Below are 16,872 nucleotides of genomic sequence, written 5' to 3'. Positions count from 1 at the left end.
TACGGGTTAGGAAATTGTGGGCATGCTATGTTGGCACTGGAAGCATGGCGACACTTGCGGGCTGCCCCCAGAACAAAAGATGCATTTCACTGTGTGTTTTGATGTACATGTGACTAATGAAGATATCTTATCTTATCTTAATTTCACTTTGGTGAAAGAGAAAATGAAAAAAAAACAAATTTAAGTTGAGTGAGACTACAAAATGTTGCGGTACGAAGGGATCTTGGGGTTCTGGTGCATAAAACACAGAGTTTGGCATGACGATACGAGGAGTAATTAGGAGTGTTTTGATCATTTTTGCAAGTGGTATGGGTTATGAAAGTAGAGACATTTTGATGAATCTTTACACGATGCCAGTGAGATCACTCCTGGAGTCCTGTGTAAAGTTTTGATCTCCCTGTTTAAGGATTGATACACTTGCATTGGAGTCAGTGCAGAAATAGTTCACTAGGCAAACTCATTGGGGACTTTTAAGAAGGGCTTAGATGGGCACATGAATAAGAGGAAAATAGAGGGATATGGGCATCCTGTAGGCAGGAGGGAATAGCTAAGTCGGCACAACATTGTGGGCCGACGGGCCTATTCTGTGCTGGGCTGTTCTTTGTTCTTTTGTTAGGTTGATTCCTGGAATTAAGGTATTGGTGCGTGAAGAAGGCTTGAGAAGGTTGGCTTCACAGATTGGAGTTTAGAAGACAAGAGAGGTGATTTTATTGAAACATTTATGATTCTGGGAGAGATGCTGATAGGATGTTTCCCTAGGGAGATGCAGTGGCACTCCAGCTGTTGCTCCATAGTGCGGGGACCTGGGTTAGATCCTGATCGTCAGTGTTGTCTGTGTGGAGTGCGGGCATTCTCTCCAGGAATTGGATTTCCAGCAGGTGGTAGGTTAATTGGACACGCTAAGTTACCCTTTAGTGTAGGTAGGTTAATGGCAACAAAAAATCAAAGGTTAGTTGATGGGCATGTGTGAGAGAGAATAAGTTGCAGGGATACAGGGAAATAATGTGAGGGGGGCAGTGGGACCAATGGGATTACTCTCCTGGGTAAGGATGTGATGGCTCAAATGACCTCCTTCTGTGCCATTCTAGCTTTAAGGTAAGTGTATTGGGGCAATTTCAGAATAAGGAGCTGCTTATTTAAATTGGTGTTGAGAAAGAATTTCTTCCCTCAGAGGGTCATGACCCTTTAGAATTCTCTACCCTGCAGAACTGCAGAGGCAGAGTCGTTGAATACATTCGAGGTGAAGATGGACGGACATTGAACCTATCAAGTAGTCAAGGGATGTAGGGAGAGAACTGGAAATTGGTGTTGAGGCCAAGACAGGATCAGTCATGAAGTGGGTGGATGGGAGATGGGCCGATTGGTTTATTCCTAATCCTGCTTCTCATGTTCTTAATGAAAAAATTTTCATAAATTTCTCTCCAATCATTTTACTTATTTTCTTAAATCCTCTAGTTACTAATTATTCTATTGAGAGGAATAGAACTTTCCTATTCCCATATGTAGGTTCCTTATAATTCTATGCACACCCTTTCCCCCATCCCGCAACATCTCTTCTCCCCCTTTCCCCACAAAGAGAAGGGAGAAGAACCCCAGCCAAGCCAATCCTTCCTCATAAATTCTCTATCCTTGTACTTCTGTAAGGAACTCTCTCAATCTACATCATCCTTCATCCACCAAGTAGTCTAACTTTGACTGAGCTGTTGTTTTATACAGCTCTTACGTGACCTCCTGGTCATGACTTTCTATGCTTAGACCAATGAAGGAGAATACACAATATGCTTTCTTGACCATATTATCTGTATACCCAGCTACTCTCACAGATTTCCTGGGTCTCTCTGCTTCTTTGTAATTCTGAATAACCTATTATTTATGTTGTACTCCCTTTCATCCCTCACTCCCTCATTCTCTAGGGTGAATTACATTTGCCGCTTGCCTACAGAACCAGTCCACTGATCCCTTCCTGTAGATAGATATTTTTATGCCATAATAGTAGTTATGTTTGGCTGTCTGTCTGTTCCTTGGAATTTAGGGATGGGATTTCCTAAATATGAATCCTTTCAAAAAATTGTAAGTGCTTAGTGTATGTTAAAACATTAAAACTTTTAAAACTTTACTTATACAGCACGGTAACAGGCCCTTCCGGCTTACTGAGCCCACACCGCCCAATTACACACGTTAACCTATTAACCCATACGTCTTAGGAACGTGGGAGGAAACCGGAGCACCCGGAGGAAACCCATGTAGTCACAGGGAGAATGTACAAACTCCTTACAAACAGCTGCGGGAATTGAAACCCAATCGCTGGCGCTGTAACCACTAGGCTACTGTGCCACCCTAATTATTGTTGTTGTTATGTGCTATTAATTTTGATTTTAAACAACCAGGCCACATTAAATCAAACAGCATACAGTTATACAGCACGGAAACTGGCCCTTTGGCCCAACTCGTCCATACCGACCAAGATGTCCATCTGAGCTAGTCCCATTTTCTTGCATTTGGCCCCTATCCCTCCAGGCCCCTTCTATCCATGTAGCTGTCCAAATGTCTTATAAACATTGTAATTGCATCCATCTCTACAGATTCCTCTGACAGCCTCTTTCATATACCCACCACCCTCTGTGTGAAAAAGTTTCCCCTCAGATCCCTTTTAAATCTTTCCCCTCTCACCTTAGATCTATGCCCTCAAGTTTTAGACTCCGCTGTCCTGGGAAAAAGACGGTGACAATCCACCTTATCTATGCCCCTGACTATTTTATATACCTTCATGAGGTCATCCCTCAACCCCCTATACCCCAGGGAAAAATGTCCGAGCCTATCCAGCCTCTCCTTATAACTCAAGCCCTCCAGTCCCAGTAGCATCCTTGTGAATCTTTTCTGCACCCTTTCCAGCTTAATAATATCCTTCCTATAGCTGGGTGACCAGAACTGCACACAATACTCCAAGTGTGGTCTCACCGGCTTGTACAGTTGCAACATAATGTCCCAACTCCTGTACTCATTGCCCTGACTGATGAAAGCAAGTATACCAAATGCCTTCTTCACCATCCTGTCTACTTGTATAGCCACTTTCAGGGAACTACTGTATGTACCTGTATCCCTAGTTCTCTCTAATCAACAACACTCTCCATTTGCTGTGTAAGTCCTGCCCTGGTTTAACTGGGCAAAATGCAATGCCTCATGCTTGTCTGAGTTAAATTCCATCGACCGTTCCATGGCCCACTTCCCCAGTTCATTCTAGATCTGTTGTAATCTTAGATAACCCACTTTGCTGTCCACTACACCACCAATTTTGGTGTCATCTGCAAACTTACTAACCATGTTAACAACATTAGTATAGATGGCAAGTAACAGTGGACCCAGCACCCATCTCTGTGGCATCCTCCTGGTCACAGGCCTCCAGTCCGAATAACAACCCTCCACTACCGCTCTCTGACTCCTTCCACTAAGCCAATTTTGCATCCATTTGTCTATATCACCATGGATCCCATGTGATCTAACCTCCAGATTGGTCTACCTTGCGGGATCTTGTCAAAGGCCTGGCTAAGGTCCAGGTAGACAATATCTACCAAGACAAGACGACATCTCTATTAGTCATATGTACATCGAAACACACAGTGAAATGCATCTTTTGCGTAGAGTGTTCTGGGGGCAGCCCGCAAGTGTCGCCACTCTTCCAGCGCCAACATAGCATGCTCACAACTTCCTAACCGGTACGTCTTTGGAAGGTGGGAGGAAACCGGAGCACCCAGAAGAACTTATTGTCTACCTGCAATACACTTCCCTGTAGCTGTGACACTTTACTCTCTATTCTGTTATTGTTTTTACCCTGTACTACTTCACTGCACTGTTTAATGTATTGATCTGTATGAACAGTATGCAAGACAAGTTTTTCACTATACCCCGGTACAAGTGACAATAAAAAAACCAATACCAAATGGTCTAGTCCTGCCAGTATGTTGTAATAATAAAATACTGACTGACGAGAGGGTAGGTTGTAAGATTCATTAAACAACCGATAATACATAGGTGAAGAAGAAACACAAAAGGACATACAGGGCACACAGCAATTCAGCAGCACATCTGTGCCAGTGTGTACTAAAATCTATCTTTATATTGAATGTCAGGGGAGAGCATGAACGCAGTCCCCCACTACCACAAATTTTGCAGTCCTCATTGATTTTCTTTGTCACCTCTTCAAAATACTTAATCAAATTTATGAGACACTATTTCCCATGCACAAAGCCCTGCTGACTGTCCCTAATCAGTCCTTGCCTTTCCAAATGCAGGTAGATCCTTACGCTCAGAATCCCTTCCAGTAACTTTCCCATCACTGATGTTAGGCTCACTGGACTGTAGTCCCTGGCTTGTCCTTACATCCCTTCTTAAATAAAGGCACAACATTACCCACCCTCCAGTCTTCTGGTACCTTGCCTGTGGCTAAAGGTGATGCAAGTATCTCTGCCAGACCTCCTGCAGTTTTTTTTTTCCCCAGCTTCCCACAGAGGATCAGATTTATATTAAAAGAGGAGTGTGACTGATTACATCTCAATTTTTATCTTATTAACTCAGAAAAGCTTAGGTGGAAATACTGAAGATTTTCCATAAAAATATTCTTACATTGATCTACCATATCAGGCCAACACCTAAATACTGTACAAGTGGATGTATTTACTGTCTCAGGCCAGAGGCTACTGTGTGTTATTGTTCAATGCTTTATTATGGTATCGCTCTTCTTATGGATGGCTATAGGGAATTCAATAAAGCCAACATTTTATGAAAACAAGTCATCATGCCAGTTTAAAATGACATTATGTAGGTATGATAACAGCAAGGTATCATAACAAATAGAGCAGTGCTTACTTTCAGTGCTGTGTAAACTAGGAAGAGACTGGGTTTAGTGCCAGGCTTGTGCCATGTTAATTGATCTCATCCAGGCCTATTGAAGGCTTTTATGAATGGTTTTAAATGCTTTAATGCATTGTACCATAAAATTATGATGGTAGCTCCCAATCAAGGATGAGAATCCAAAGCTTTTCAGTGTTCTTAAACTCATACAACACGGAAACAAGCCCTTTGGCCCAAATGATCCACACCAACCAAGATTCCCATGTAAGCTAGTCCCATTTACCTGCGTTTGGCCCATGTCCCTCTAAACCTTTCCTATCCATGTACCTGTCCAAGTGCCTTTTAAATGTTGTTAATATACCTGCCTCAACCACTTACTCTGGCAGCTCATTCCATGTACTGACCACCCTCTGGGTGAAAAAGTTGCCCCTCAGGTTCCTATTAAATCTCCCCCCTTTCACCTTAAATCTATGCCCTCTAGTTCTTGATTCCCCAACCCTGGGAAAAAGACTGCGCATTCACCCTGCCTATGCCCCCTCATGATTTTATACTCCTCTGCAAGATCAATCCCCCTCCAATTCCCCTATGCTCCAATAAAAAAAGTCCCAACCTGCTCAACTTCTCTCCATAACTCATTTCCTTGAGTTCTGACAACATCCTCATAAATCTCCTCTGCACTCTTTCCAGCTTAATGGCAGCTTTCCTATAGCAGAGTGACCAAAACTGAACACAATATACCAAATGTTGTTTGAAATACTCACCAATCCAGGCAGAATTTGTAGAAAGAGAAAACAGAGTTAACGTTTCAGGTTATTGGCACATATGGTCACATTTCTTTCTGTTTCTCTTCCCACATATGCTGCCGAATATTTCCATCAGCTTCTGTGTCTTTCTTCTAGAATTCCCACATCTGCAGTACTTTTCTTTTGTAAGAACAACATGTTATCTTTTTCAGTCAGATGTGGAGATATCCAGAGCACTTTGGTTTCTTCTCTCAATTCTGTGAATTGGGAATAGCACAGAGCGAGCCTTGTGAACTTGTGACTTCCATAGAATCAAAGAACAGGGTGGCATAAAAGGACGGAGACAGAAGAGACTGCAGTTGCTGGAACCTGGAGCATCACACAAAACGCTAGAGGAACTCAGCAGGTCAAACAGCATCTATGAAGGAAAATGTGTTGACAAAAGGACATGTGGAAGCAGGCTCTTTAACACAGAACATTTTCATTATTTACTTTCTGTAGTTGGACTTATGCACAATTTTCTACTTCCTTTGTAATTGAATTATTTGTCTCATGTTATCCAAACATTTATGGCTTATCTTAATACTTAATCACTGCAGACATCTATTCTTCCACATCCTTCAGTGTATATTCCATACACCCCAGTGGACAATCCATGTACATCAATTGTGGTGTTTTAAGCTTTGCTATTAGCTTTCTGAAAACCACATCTCAATTTCTGGCAAATGAATTAAAATGCAGTACAGTGGCACTTTTCTTTTGTAAGAATAACGTGTTATCTTGTTGAGTATCAGATATATCGATACTGAGATGTCAAGAGCACTTTTAACAATGCGGTAAGTGTAAACATTTCCTCTGTCCAGCTGGTAATCTCATCCCATGACAGAGCTCAGATAGAGAGTCTGCTTTGGGAGGCTGGTGCCGGGCATGACAACAATGTGGCCTACCCAATGTTGTCAATTGAGCATTGGTAGGGACAGAATGCTGGAGATGTTGGCATGGAGAAGACACTGATAGGACACTTACTGTTTCATTAAATTTGGATAATTTTGAGGAGACAGCATTGCTGGTACCTGCTGCAGGTAGTCCAGGTATCTGTCAAGACCCTGCTGGAAGTAGTCCACAACTCAGTAGCAGATTGGAAGGCAGAGACCACTGCGGACCGGTAGACCATGAATTTTGTGCCAGGAATTTAGTCTTGAACTCCAAACACTCTTTTCCTTAATTGCCCAAAGGCAATGCTGCTGCATTGAAGATTAAGAGATGACTCCTGAGATATGGGAGGTGGTCCTCATTTTCTAGGGTCTTGCCTTAAACCTTTATTGTCAGAGGGCAGTGTGGTGCAACAGGGGCAGGTTGATGGAAGACATTTGTCTTGTAGATGTAAAGACTAGGGCCTATGCTCTCATATGCTTCAGTGACCAAGTCAACCAAGTTTGGAGCTCATGCACAGACACAAACATTCTCTGCATACTGCAGCTCGACCATCAAGATTCAGGTTATGTCTTTGCACTGTATTGCTGCCGCAAAACAACAAATTTCATGTCATATAAGACAGTGATAATACATCTGATTCTGACTCCGAATTTGGTTCTGGAGCGTAGTCGCTGTCAATGGAACAATTTGCCAAATTTGAGGAGGGTGTTCTACAGTCACTCCTGAGAAAAAGATTCAAGGATGTGCTCATGGTATCCTTGAAGAAATGCAAGATGTCCACTGACTCCAGGGAACCCTTGGCCTACGAATGCTCAAAATAGTGAAGGAGCATTTGAGATAGTATTTGAGAATCTCAAGTCCAGGCATCAAATACACACAGGTCTGCTTAAGGAGCACACCACTTCACAAACTACCCACTCATCAGGCACCTCCTGGCTGATTTGTGGACGAGTCTACAGTTTCCATGCTGGTGTCATTAGCCTGCAAAATCGGAGTTGAAGAACTCATCCTCAATTATCTAAGAAGTATAAACTGAAGTTATGCACTCCCTTTGAAAATTAATTGTTACACATGGACTCTGAATCCTCCAGATCTTAATTTATTTTTATAAAGCCAATCTTTTGACAAAAAATAACAAGTTTTTCCTTTGGAGACACAAGAGAGACTGAAGCTTTTGGAAGTCTGGAGTATCACTCAAAATGCTGGAGGAACTCAACAGGTCAGGCAGCATCTATGGAAGGAAATGGACAGTTGATATTTCAGGCCGAGACCCTTTGTCAGGACTGGAAAGAGGGGAGATAGCCAGTATAAAAAGATGGGGGGTGGGGGGGCTGGTGGGCAGGGAAGGAGTGGAGCAAGAGCTGGTGGGTGATAGGTGGATCTGGGTAGGTGAGGGACGAGACAGTGGGAATGACGTAAGAAGCTGGGAGGTGATCGGTGGAAGTGACAAAGGGATGAAGAAGGTGGAATCTGATAGGAGAGGACAGTGGACCATGGAATAGAGGGAAGAAGCTGAGAAGGGGAACAGGAGGGAGGAATGTGTGGACGATGGGCAGATCGAGAGGGTGGGAGAGGGGAAAGAGATGGGGTGATAGGGGCTATTAGATTCCTTCTGTGCCAAAATGTTGGATAATATAGCCTCCTTTTGTGTCATAAGTTCTCTAAGATTCTCTGATTCTAATTGCCATTGGTGGAAACTAATATCTTTATTAGTGTTACGTACCAGCAACAATAGAAACACAATGAGCCATGTTTAAATGTTAGAATCTATTTATTAATGATTTTTTATAAGAAAAATAAAAACGTTAGATATCAGACATTGATCAAAATAAACCAAAGCGTGTGTGTGGCTAATTCCCAAACCCCAAGTCTAGGAACAGTTCGCAAAGTTCAATTTCGTCAGTCACGAAGCAAGATGATGAGCAAAAGCTTCTGAAACCCATGTTAGAATGTAGAGTAGAATGTAGAGAGAATGTGTTTACGAATTCCACAAGTTCCACGATGGAACCAATATGACACCCCAACCGCCAAAGATCTTCGTTACTTTGTTCCAAAGTATCTGCCACACCGAGGGCACTCCGTACGTGGTCGTCCACAGATATACCTGATTCCTGGTACAGGTTAATGACAAAGTGGACTCCACAGATTGCTCCAGAAATCCATGGATGGATTGTAAAGTGACAGTCACAATGATTGTGCTTCACCCGCAAATACAGAGGCTGGCAGTCAGTGCTACCAACTCTCACGTCTCTCTCTCTCTCTCTCTCCTGTCCGTGTCCGCAGTTACCAGTGCTTCAGTGAATCCGCTTTCAGACACTTGTATCAGTCCAGTTATAGAAGCTTTTCGCTCCCACTCCCAGCAATCAGACAAAACCACACACACAACCGTTCAGGTGCCTTAAAGAGACACTCACCAAGTAGTAACTTGCCTCGTAACAATTAGTCACATGTACATCAAAACACACAGTTGAAATGCATCTTTTGCATAGTGTTCTGGGGGCAGCCCACAAGTGTAGCCACTCTTCTGGCACCAACATAGCATGCCCACAACTTTCTAACCTGTATGCCTTTTGGAATGTGGGAGGAAACCGGAGCACCCGGAGGAAACCCACGCAGACATGGGGAGAACATACAAACTCCTTACAGACAGTGACTGGAATTGAACCCAGGTCACTGGCGCTGTAAAGCATTATGATTTTCTTTTACAGCAATCATTCTGAGTGCACATAATAACTGATATTTTTATAAATTGAATGTTTTACTGCCTACAATCAAAGAGGATAATTTTAACTATATGCAGAGACAGAACCTGAGTTTGTTTGATGTACAGGAGGTTAGGCAGCTTCAACTTTTTTGTTAACTAAAGTTTGTGTAGAACTTACAATCTGAAAATCAGAAGAAAATCAGCAATATAGTTCAAAAATTTAACCACAACTAATGCTGAATTAAACCAAATTAAAATATGCTATATTTATTGGCCAAGGGTTGATATAGCAATATAAAGACATGTAAGAATATGTCACTCCTGTGTTTAAGAAACAAGTTTTACATACCTCCTTTTAATCATTTTCTGCTGCAAATTGACTAGCTTGGTTAATGTTAAAGAACATGAGTATTAAATTATTTATCCACATGTAAAACAGGTTAAACAGTATTCCAGAGTGTTTTTTTTTAATGTATTGACATATAACACACTCACACATGTGCATTTACATAAGATAAATATATTATAGCAATTATATGTAAAGAACATGACTACATCTCAGAAAAAACAAAACAGAAAGACAACTCGTCAAGGCTAACAGTAGGACCCAAAGAAAATGTTTTGCTATATAAATGGCAAAAAAAAGCTGCAATAAAAGAGACATAATAGGTATTTCAAAAGACCAGTGCAACTGATAAAAACTGGAATACTAGTTTTCAGCAGAGTCCTCTTTGAAGTACACCAAGAGATGTTTATCTTTTGGGATGTATTTTATATCCTCAACTTCACCACCCTGTCTGCTTGGTTTCTGAAAATGGATCTTAAGCTTGTCCTGTAATTCTTCTTCTTCCATTGCGCTCTTAATGTCAGATAGCAGCAGAGTTCTCTTGCAAATACCATTAAATATCTGAAAGAGGTTCCGAGAAAACAGTAGAGAGCAACAGTTGTTACAGAAGATGTAGTGTAATACTTAAAGTAATTTCAGTGAAATCCAGACTGTAAATCAATTCTGTTTTTACAATTACTATTTCAGTTAAATTTCCTTCAAAGTTACACAATGATTAAATGCACTGCTACAGCATGGCAATCAAGCAGGAAGTTATGTGCTATTTTTATACATGAGATGTATAAAATGAAATGTTAACACTGTCATGGGATGGGATGCCAAGGGATGTTTGTTTTATATTGCATGGCAGATGTCACTGGAAATAAAACCTAACACTTATTAGGCCCTAATTACTCTTGAACTAGAGGATTACTGGGCTATTTCAGAGAGCATTTACAATGGGTTTGAAGACACATACAGGCCAAACCACATAAGGATACAAAAGGGTTTCTTTCCTAAAGGGTGTCATTCAACCAAATGAAGTTTTACAATATTGTATTTTCGTGGACACCACTGCTATCATTTTTCATTTAATTAACTGACTTTAAAAGTAAGGCTATCTGTGAAAAACTGAATGGAACTGAAGAAATATTAATGATTTTGAATATTAACCAATTATTTGTAAGAATTAGTCCATGCCAATTGCAATTCAGTAAATGTGACGCTTATGACAAGAAGCAGATGCAATGTATCACTTTTATGATGAAAATGTATATATTTTTCTTTCATTAAAGTCATTTGCACTTGCTATTCATTTAGAAGATGTCACCATTTGCCAATACACAGCTTCTTTTCAGAAGCTTTCTTTCACCACAAAGATAATTTGGCTTTAGATGTCTTTTGTATGGGATAAAGGCTGGATGGTAATGATGATGGTGATCGTAATGGTGGAAAGGGGTTTCATGGTCAGGTGGGGCCAGGTGCAAACCAAAATGCACCTCTCTGATACGCATTTCCAATGCTGTATTAACACTGGTTTTAGAATGGACTTTTTGAGTTAAGGAACATGGATAAAGCAAAGATTTAGTTTCGACCAGATAATCTGCTAAAAACTAAAAATTAAGTAGTAGGCTTGGGGTAGATCTTGTTGGAAAATTAACAACATGTTAATAAACATGCCACTAATTGTAAGTTCAGGGACAAAGGAATATGCACATCTCCAAAAATTGTTGCCTGATTTATATTATTCTCACATTTCTTTTAGACAGACTGCAGGACACTATTAACCTTCTTGTTTGTTTTTAGAATGTGTCAGACGTAGACATTAATAGCCCATTAAATTCATCACAAGGTCAAGAATGGCAACTAAGAGTACATTAAGTGCTAATCAATTGCAGGTACTTTGTAAACGCAGAAATGTTAAATTTAAAATATTTATATTTTTCTTACTTTTTCTTTTTGATTCTTTTCTTCACTTACGCATCTTATTTTGCGTCTCTATTTCTTTCTATAAACAATTTGAATTTGTCTCTAATGCACCCACCTTCTTCTTTATTTGTCTTTCTTTCTTGCTCCTGCAATCTTATCAAGTAGATAGACTCTGGGTCTTGTCATTCACTAAAGCCCAAGATGCCCTCACTTACACCCTTATTGATCTGTACTTCCAGCAAGTTACGTTCCATAAAATATCAAACTGAAAAGTACCAGGATACACCTAACCAATGGGACATATCATGACATATCCTGGTTCAGCAAATCTGGTCCATGCAATTCTAATTAACCATCAATTACACTGCAACTTTGAGTGAACTCCACACACAAAGGACAATATCTATCATTCTCACCTGAAATTTCTGCAAGTAACTTGTCATTACAGATTCAACAGTCAGCCAAAAGTTTTGCCCATTTATTACAAGTGGGTATTTCTGCTGTTCTGCAACACGCTGAGCAACTGCAAAGTAAAATTCACAATATGAGAAGTTTTTCATCATCTACCTTTGGTATTAGTGTTACCACAACCACACTTCCAGCTCAGGTGCATGTTCAGGAACATGAAACATTAACTTAGTTTCTTTCTCAGCAGTAGAAAGACTTTTGGTCTTTTCATTCACTAAGGCCCAAGATGCACTCACTACACCTTTATTAGTCTGTGCTTCTAGCAAGTTATATTCCATTAAAATAGGTCAAGCAACATCTGTAGAAAGAGAGACAGTTAATTTGCAGGTCCTAGATCCGTCATCAGAAACGGTTCAGCAAATCTGGTCTACTCAGTCTTCAATCCCAATCAAACACTGATTGGTATTGATATTGGTTTATTATTGTCACTTGTACCGAGGTACAGTGAAAAGCTTGTCTTACAAACCAATCGCACAGGTCAATTCATTACACAATGCAGTTACGTTGGGTTAGTACAGAGTGCATTGATGTAGTACAGGTAAAATCAATAACAGTACAGAGTAAAGTGTCACAGCTACAGAGAAAGTGCAGTGCAATAAAGTGCAAGGTCACAACAAGGCAGATTGTGAGGTCATAGTCCATCTCACTGTATATGGGAACTGTTCAATAAAGCTGTCCTTAAGTCTGGTGGTATGTGCCCTCAGGCTCCTGTATCTTCTACCCGATGGAAGAGGAGAGAAGAGAGAATGACCCGGGTGCATTTATATTGCATCTTTGAGCAAACTCCTCATACAAATGACATGTCCAGTTCTAATGAAGGGTCCATACAGACAGCACCAGAGGTCAGGATCAAGCCCAGGTTACTGGAGCTGTGAGCCATCATAAAAGTTAGTTTAGTTTATTGTCATATACACCAGGCGCAATGTGACTCTCTATTTGCATGAACATATCACATAAAAAAAGGTCACTAAAGGTAAGGGCTCTTGGTATGGAGGATAATGTGCCAACATGATTAATGGATTGGTTAATTGACAGAGTATAGAGGAGGGATATATTGATCATTTTCAAGCTGAGAACGATAACTAGTGGAGTAACGATGGGATTAGTATTGGGACTGATAAATAGTGAGACTGACAAATACTGACGTGTTCTCATAGAATGAAACAGAAAAACTTAGCACACAGTTACAGGTAATTGGTAGAGAAATGTAGAATGGGCCTATACTATCTGGAGTTTAGAAGGCGAGGTGATCTTATGGATTTAAAATTTTGAGAGGGCTTCACAGGGTAGATGTGTGAGGATGTTTCCCTCTGTGGGACGGATCTAGAATTAGGGGACAGGTTCTTAAAATTCTTCTCCCCATAGAGCTTATTGAATATATTCAGTGCTGAGATAGATAACTTTTGGACTGGAAGAGAATCAGGCCTTATAGGAATTGTACAGGAAAGTGTTGAAGCCAATGAAACTGGTCAGCTATAACCTTACTGAGTAGTGGACTAGAATTGAGGGGTATTATGCATTATTCCTATTTACAAACAGATGAACATATGAACTAGGAGCAGGAGTAGGCCACCCAGCCTCTTGAGTCTGCTCCACCATTTAATAATATCACGGCTAATATGATTGTAACCAACTCTGCATTCCTACCTACCAATGGTAAACTATCTTGCTTACACACTCTTGCTTATCAAGTAACTATCTCCCTCGGTTTTAAAAATATTCGAATATTCTGCTTCTACTGTCCTTTGTGGAAGAGACTTCCAAAGACTCTACAGAATTCTGGTTAGGCCACATTTAGAGTATTGCATGCAATTCTGGTCACCTGACTACAGGAAGGATGTCAAGGCTTTAGAGAGGGTGCAGAGGAGGTTTACTAGGATGCTACCTGGATTAGAGGGCATGTGCTATCAGGAGAGGCTGGACAAACTTGGGCTCTTTTCTCTGGAACGGCAGAGGCTGAGGGGTGATCTGTTGGAGGTGTATAAAATTATGAGGGACATAAATAGGGTGGACAAGCAATATCTTTTTCCCATTATTGAGCGATCCAATACCAGAGGGCATGCATTTAAGGTGAGAGGGAGTAGGTTCAGAACAGATGTGAGGATTAGGTGTTTTACTGAGAGAGTGGTGGATGCCTGGAATGCGTTACCTGATAGGGTGGTGGAGGAAAACTCATTGGGAGCTTTTAAGAGGGGCTTGGATGGGCACATGAATGAGAGGAAAATACGGGCATTCTGTAGGTAGGAGGGAATAGCTATGTTGGCACTACATTGTGGGCCCAAGGGCCTGTTCTGTGCTGTACTGTTCTATATTCCTCTGGGAGAGAAAAAAATCTAATTTCTGCCCTAAATGGACAACGCCTTATTCTCCCATAACAGAAAATATCCTCTACACATGCACTCTGTCAAGGTCCTTCAGGATCTTATATGTTTCAATCTAGGCATCTCTTACTCTTTTAAATTCCAGGGGATGCAAGTCTAGTCTGTCCAACCATTCTTCATAATACAACCCATCCATTCCACTTATTTGTTTAGTACATCTTCTCTGAATTGATGCATTAACATCCTTCCTGAAATAAGGAGACCAGTATTCCAGGTGTGGCTCACCAAGGCCCTATATAACTGAAACATAACATCCCTACTTTTATATTCAGTTCACTTACAATAATCAATAATATTCTGTTGGCTTTTCTTATTGCTACCTACTTGTCTACTCACATATGAATCATGCACTAGTACAGTCAAATCCCTCTGCATCTCAGAGTGCTGCAATCTCTCACCTTTTAGATAAAGGCCAAAATGGATAATTTCACATTTTCTTACGTTATACTCCATTTGCCAGATCTTTGCCCACTCACTCAATCTTTCTGTATCTCTTTCTGGGCTCCTTATGTCCTTTTCACAACTTATCTTGTGTCATCATGCATTCTTAGGAACTAACTCCTTAGTTGTCTAGGTATTACATAGAACAGTACGGCAAAATACAGGCCCTTCGGCCCACCATATTGTGCCAACCTTTAAACCTCACCCAAGACTATCTAACCCCTTCCTCCCACATATTCCTCTATTTTAAATTCCTCCATATGCTTATCTAGTAAGCTCTTGAATTTGACCGATGTACCTGCCTCCACTACCGCCCCAGGCAGCACATTCCATGCCCCAACCACTCTCTGGGTAAAAAACCTTCCTCCTCTGATATCTCCTTTGAACTTCCCACCCATTACTTTAAAGCCATGCCCTCTTGTATTAAGCATTGGTGCCCTGGGAAAGAGGCGCTGGCTGTCCACTCTATCTATTCCTCTTAATATTTTGTACACCACTATCATGTCTCCCCTCATCCTCCTTCTCTCCAAAGAGTAAAGCCCTAGCTCCCTTAGTCCCTACTCATAATGCATACTCTCTAAACCAGGCAGCATCCTGGTAAATCTCCTCTGCATCCTTTCCAACGCTTCCACACCCTTCCTATAATGAGGCAACCAGAACAGGACACAGTACTCTAAGTGTGGTCTAACCAGAGTTTTATAGAGCTGCATCATTACTTCTCAGCTCTTAAACTCGGTCCCTCGACTTATGAAAGCTAACACCCCATAAGCTTTCTTAACTACCCTATCCACCAGTGAGGCAACTTTCAGTGATCTGTGGATATGGACCCCCAGATCCCTCTGCTCCTCCACACTACCCAGAATCCTGCCATTAACTTTGTACTCTGCCTTGGAGTTTGTCCTTCCAAAGTGTACCACCTCACACTTCTCCGGATTGAACTCCATCTGCCACTTCTCAGCCCAGCTCTGCATCCTATCAATATCCCTCTGCAATCTTTGACAATCCTCCACACTATCCACAACACCACCAACCTTTGTGTCGTCTGCAAACTTGCCAACCCACCCTTCTGCCCCTTCATCCAAGTCATTAATAAAAATCATGAAAAGCAGAGGTCCCAGAATCGATCCTTGTGGGACACCGCTAGTCACAGCCCTCCAATCTCAATACACCACCTCCACCACAACCCTCTGCTTTCTACAGGCAAGCCAATTCTGAATCCACATGGCCAAGCTTCCATGGATCCCAAGCCCTCTGACCTTCTGAAGAAGCCTACCATGTGGAACATTGTCAAATGCCTTACTAAAATCCATGTAGACCACATCTACTGCACTACCCTCATCAATCTGTCTGGTCACCTCCTCAAAGAACAATATCAGGCTTGTGAGACATGATCTGCCCTTCACAAAGCCATGCCTGCTGTCCCTGATCAGACCATGATTCTCTAAATGCTCATAGATCCTATCTCTAACAATCCTTTCCAACAGCTTGCCCACCACAGATGCAAGGCTCACTGGTCTATAATTCCCTGGACTATCCCTACTACCTTTATTGAATAGGGGGACAACATTTGCCACCCTCCAATCCTCCAGTACCGTTCCCGTGGACAACGAGGACTCAAAGATCCTAGCCAACAGTTCAGCAGTCTCCTCCCTCGCCTCGTGGAGCAGCCTGGGGAACATTTCGTCAGGCCCCGGGGGCCTGATATCTGTCCTAATATTTTCTAACAGCTCCAACACATCCTCTCTTGATATCAACATGCTCTAGAACATTAACCTTACCAACACTGTCCTCAGCATCATCAAGGCCGCTCTCCTTGGTGAATACTGAAGAGAAGTATTCATTGAGGACCTCATCCTCTTCCACAGCTTCCAGGCATATCTTCCCACCTTTATCCCTAATAAGTCCTACCTTTACTCCCATCATCCTTCTGCTCTTCACACGTTAAAAATGTCTTGGGGTTTTCCTTAACCCTACACGCCAAAGCCTTTTCATGTCCCCTTCTTGCTCTCCTCAGCCCATTCTTAAGTTCCTTCCTTGCTACCCTATATTCCTCAAGAGGCCCGTCTAATCCTTGCTGCCTAAACCTCATGTATGCTG

General features: G+C 41.5%; 1 protein-coding gene across 1 annotated transcript in view; it reads right to left on the bottom strand.

Annotated features, from left to right (window-relative positions):
* Positions 1 to 8,292: 8,292 nt before the first annotated feature.
* Positions 8,293 to 16,872, bottom strand: part of nmi (N-myc (and STAT) interactor) — a 28,105-nt gene continuing 19,525 nt past the window's right edge. The window contains exons 9-10 of the mRNA XM_052018764.1: positions 11,902 to 12,008; positions 8,293 to 10,138 (exon numbers count right to left, since the gene is read on the bottom strand). Of these exons, the coding sequence (XP_051874724.1) occupies positions 9,941 to 10,138; positions 11,902 to 12,008 (305 nt within the window). The 3' untranslated portion in view covers positions 8,293 to 9,940. The remainder of the gene's footprint in view (positions 10,139 to 11,901; positions 12,009 to 16,872) is intronic.

The sequence above is a fragment of the Pristis pectinata genome, chromosome 1 (genome assembly GCF_009764475.1).
Source record: "Pristis pectinata isolate sPriPec2 chromosome 1, sPriPec2.1.pri, whole genome shotgun sequence".
NCBI lineage: Eukaryota > Metazoa > Chordata > Chondrichthyes > Rhinopristiformes > Pristidae > Pristis > Pristis pectinata.
The sequence above is the reverse complement of the archived record's forward strand: the minus strand, read 5'-3'. Positions and strand labels throughout refer to the sequence as shown.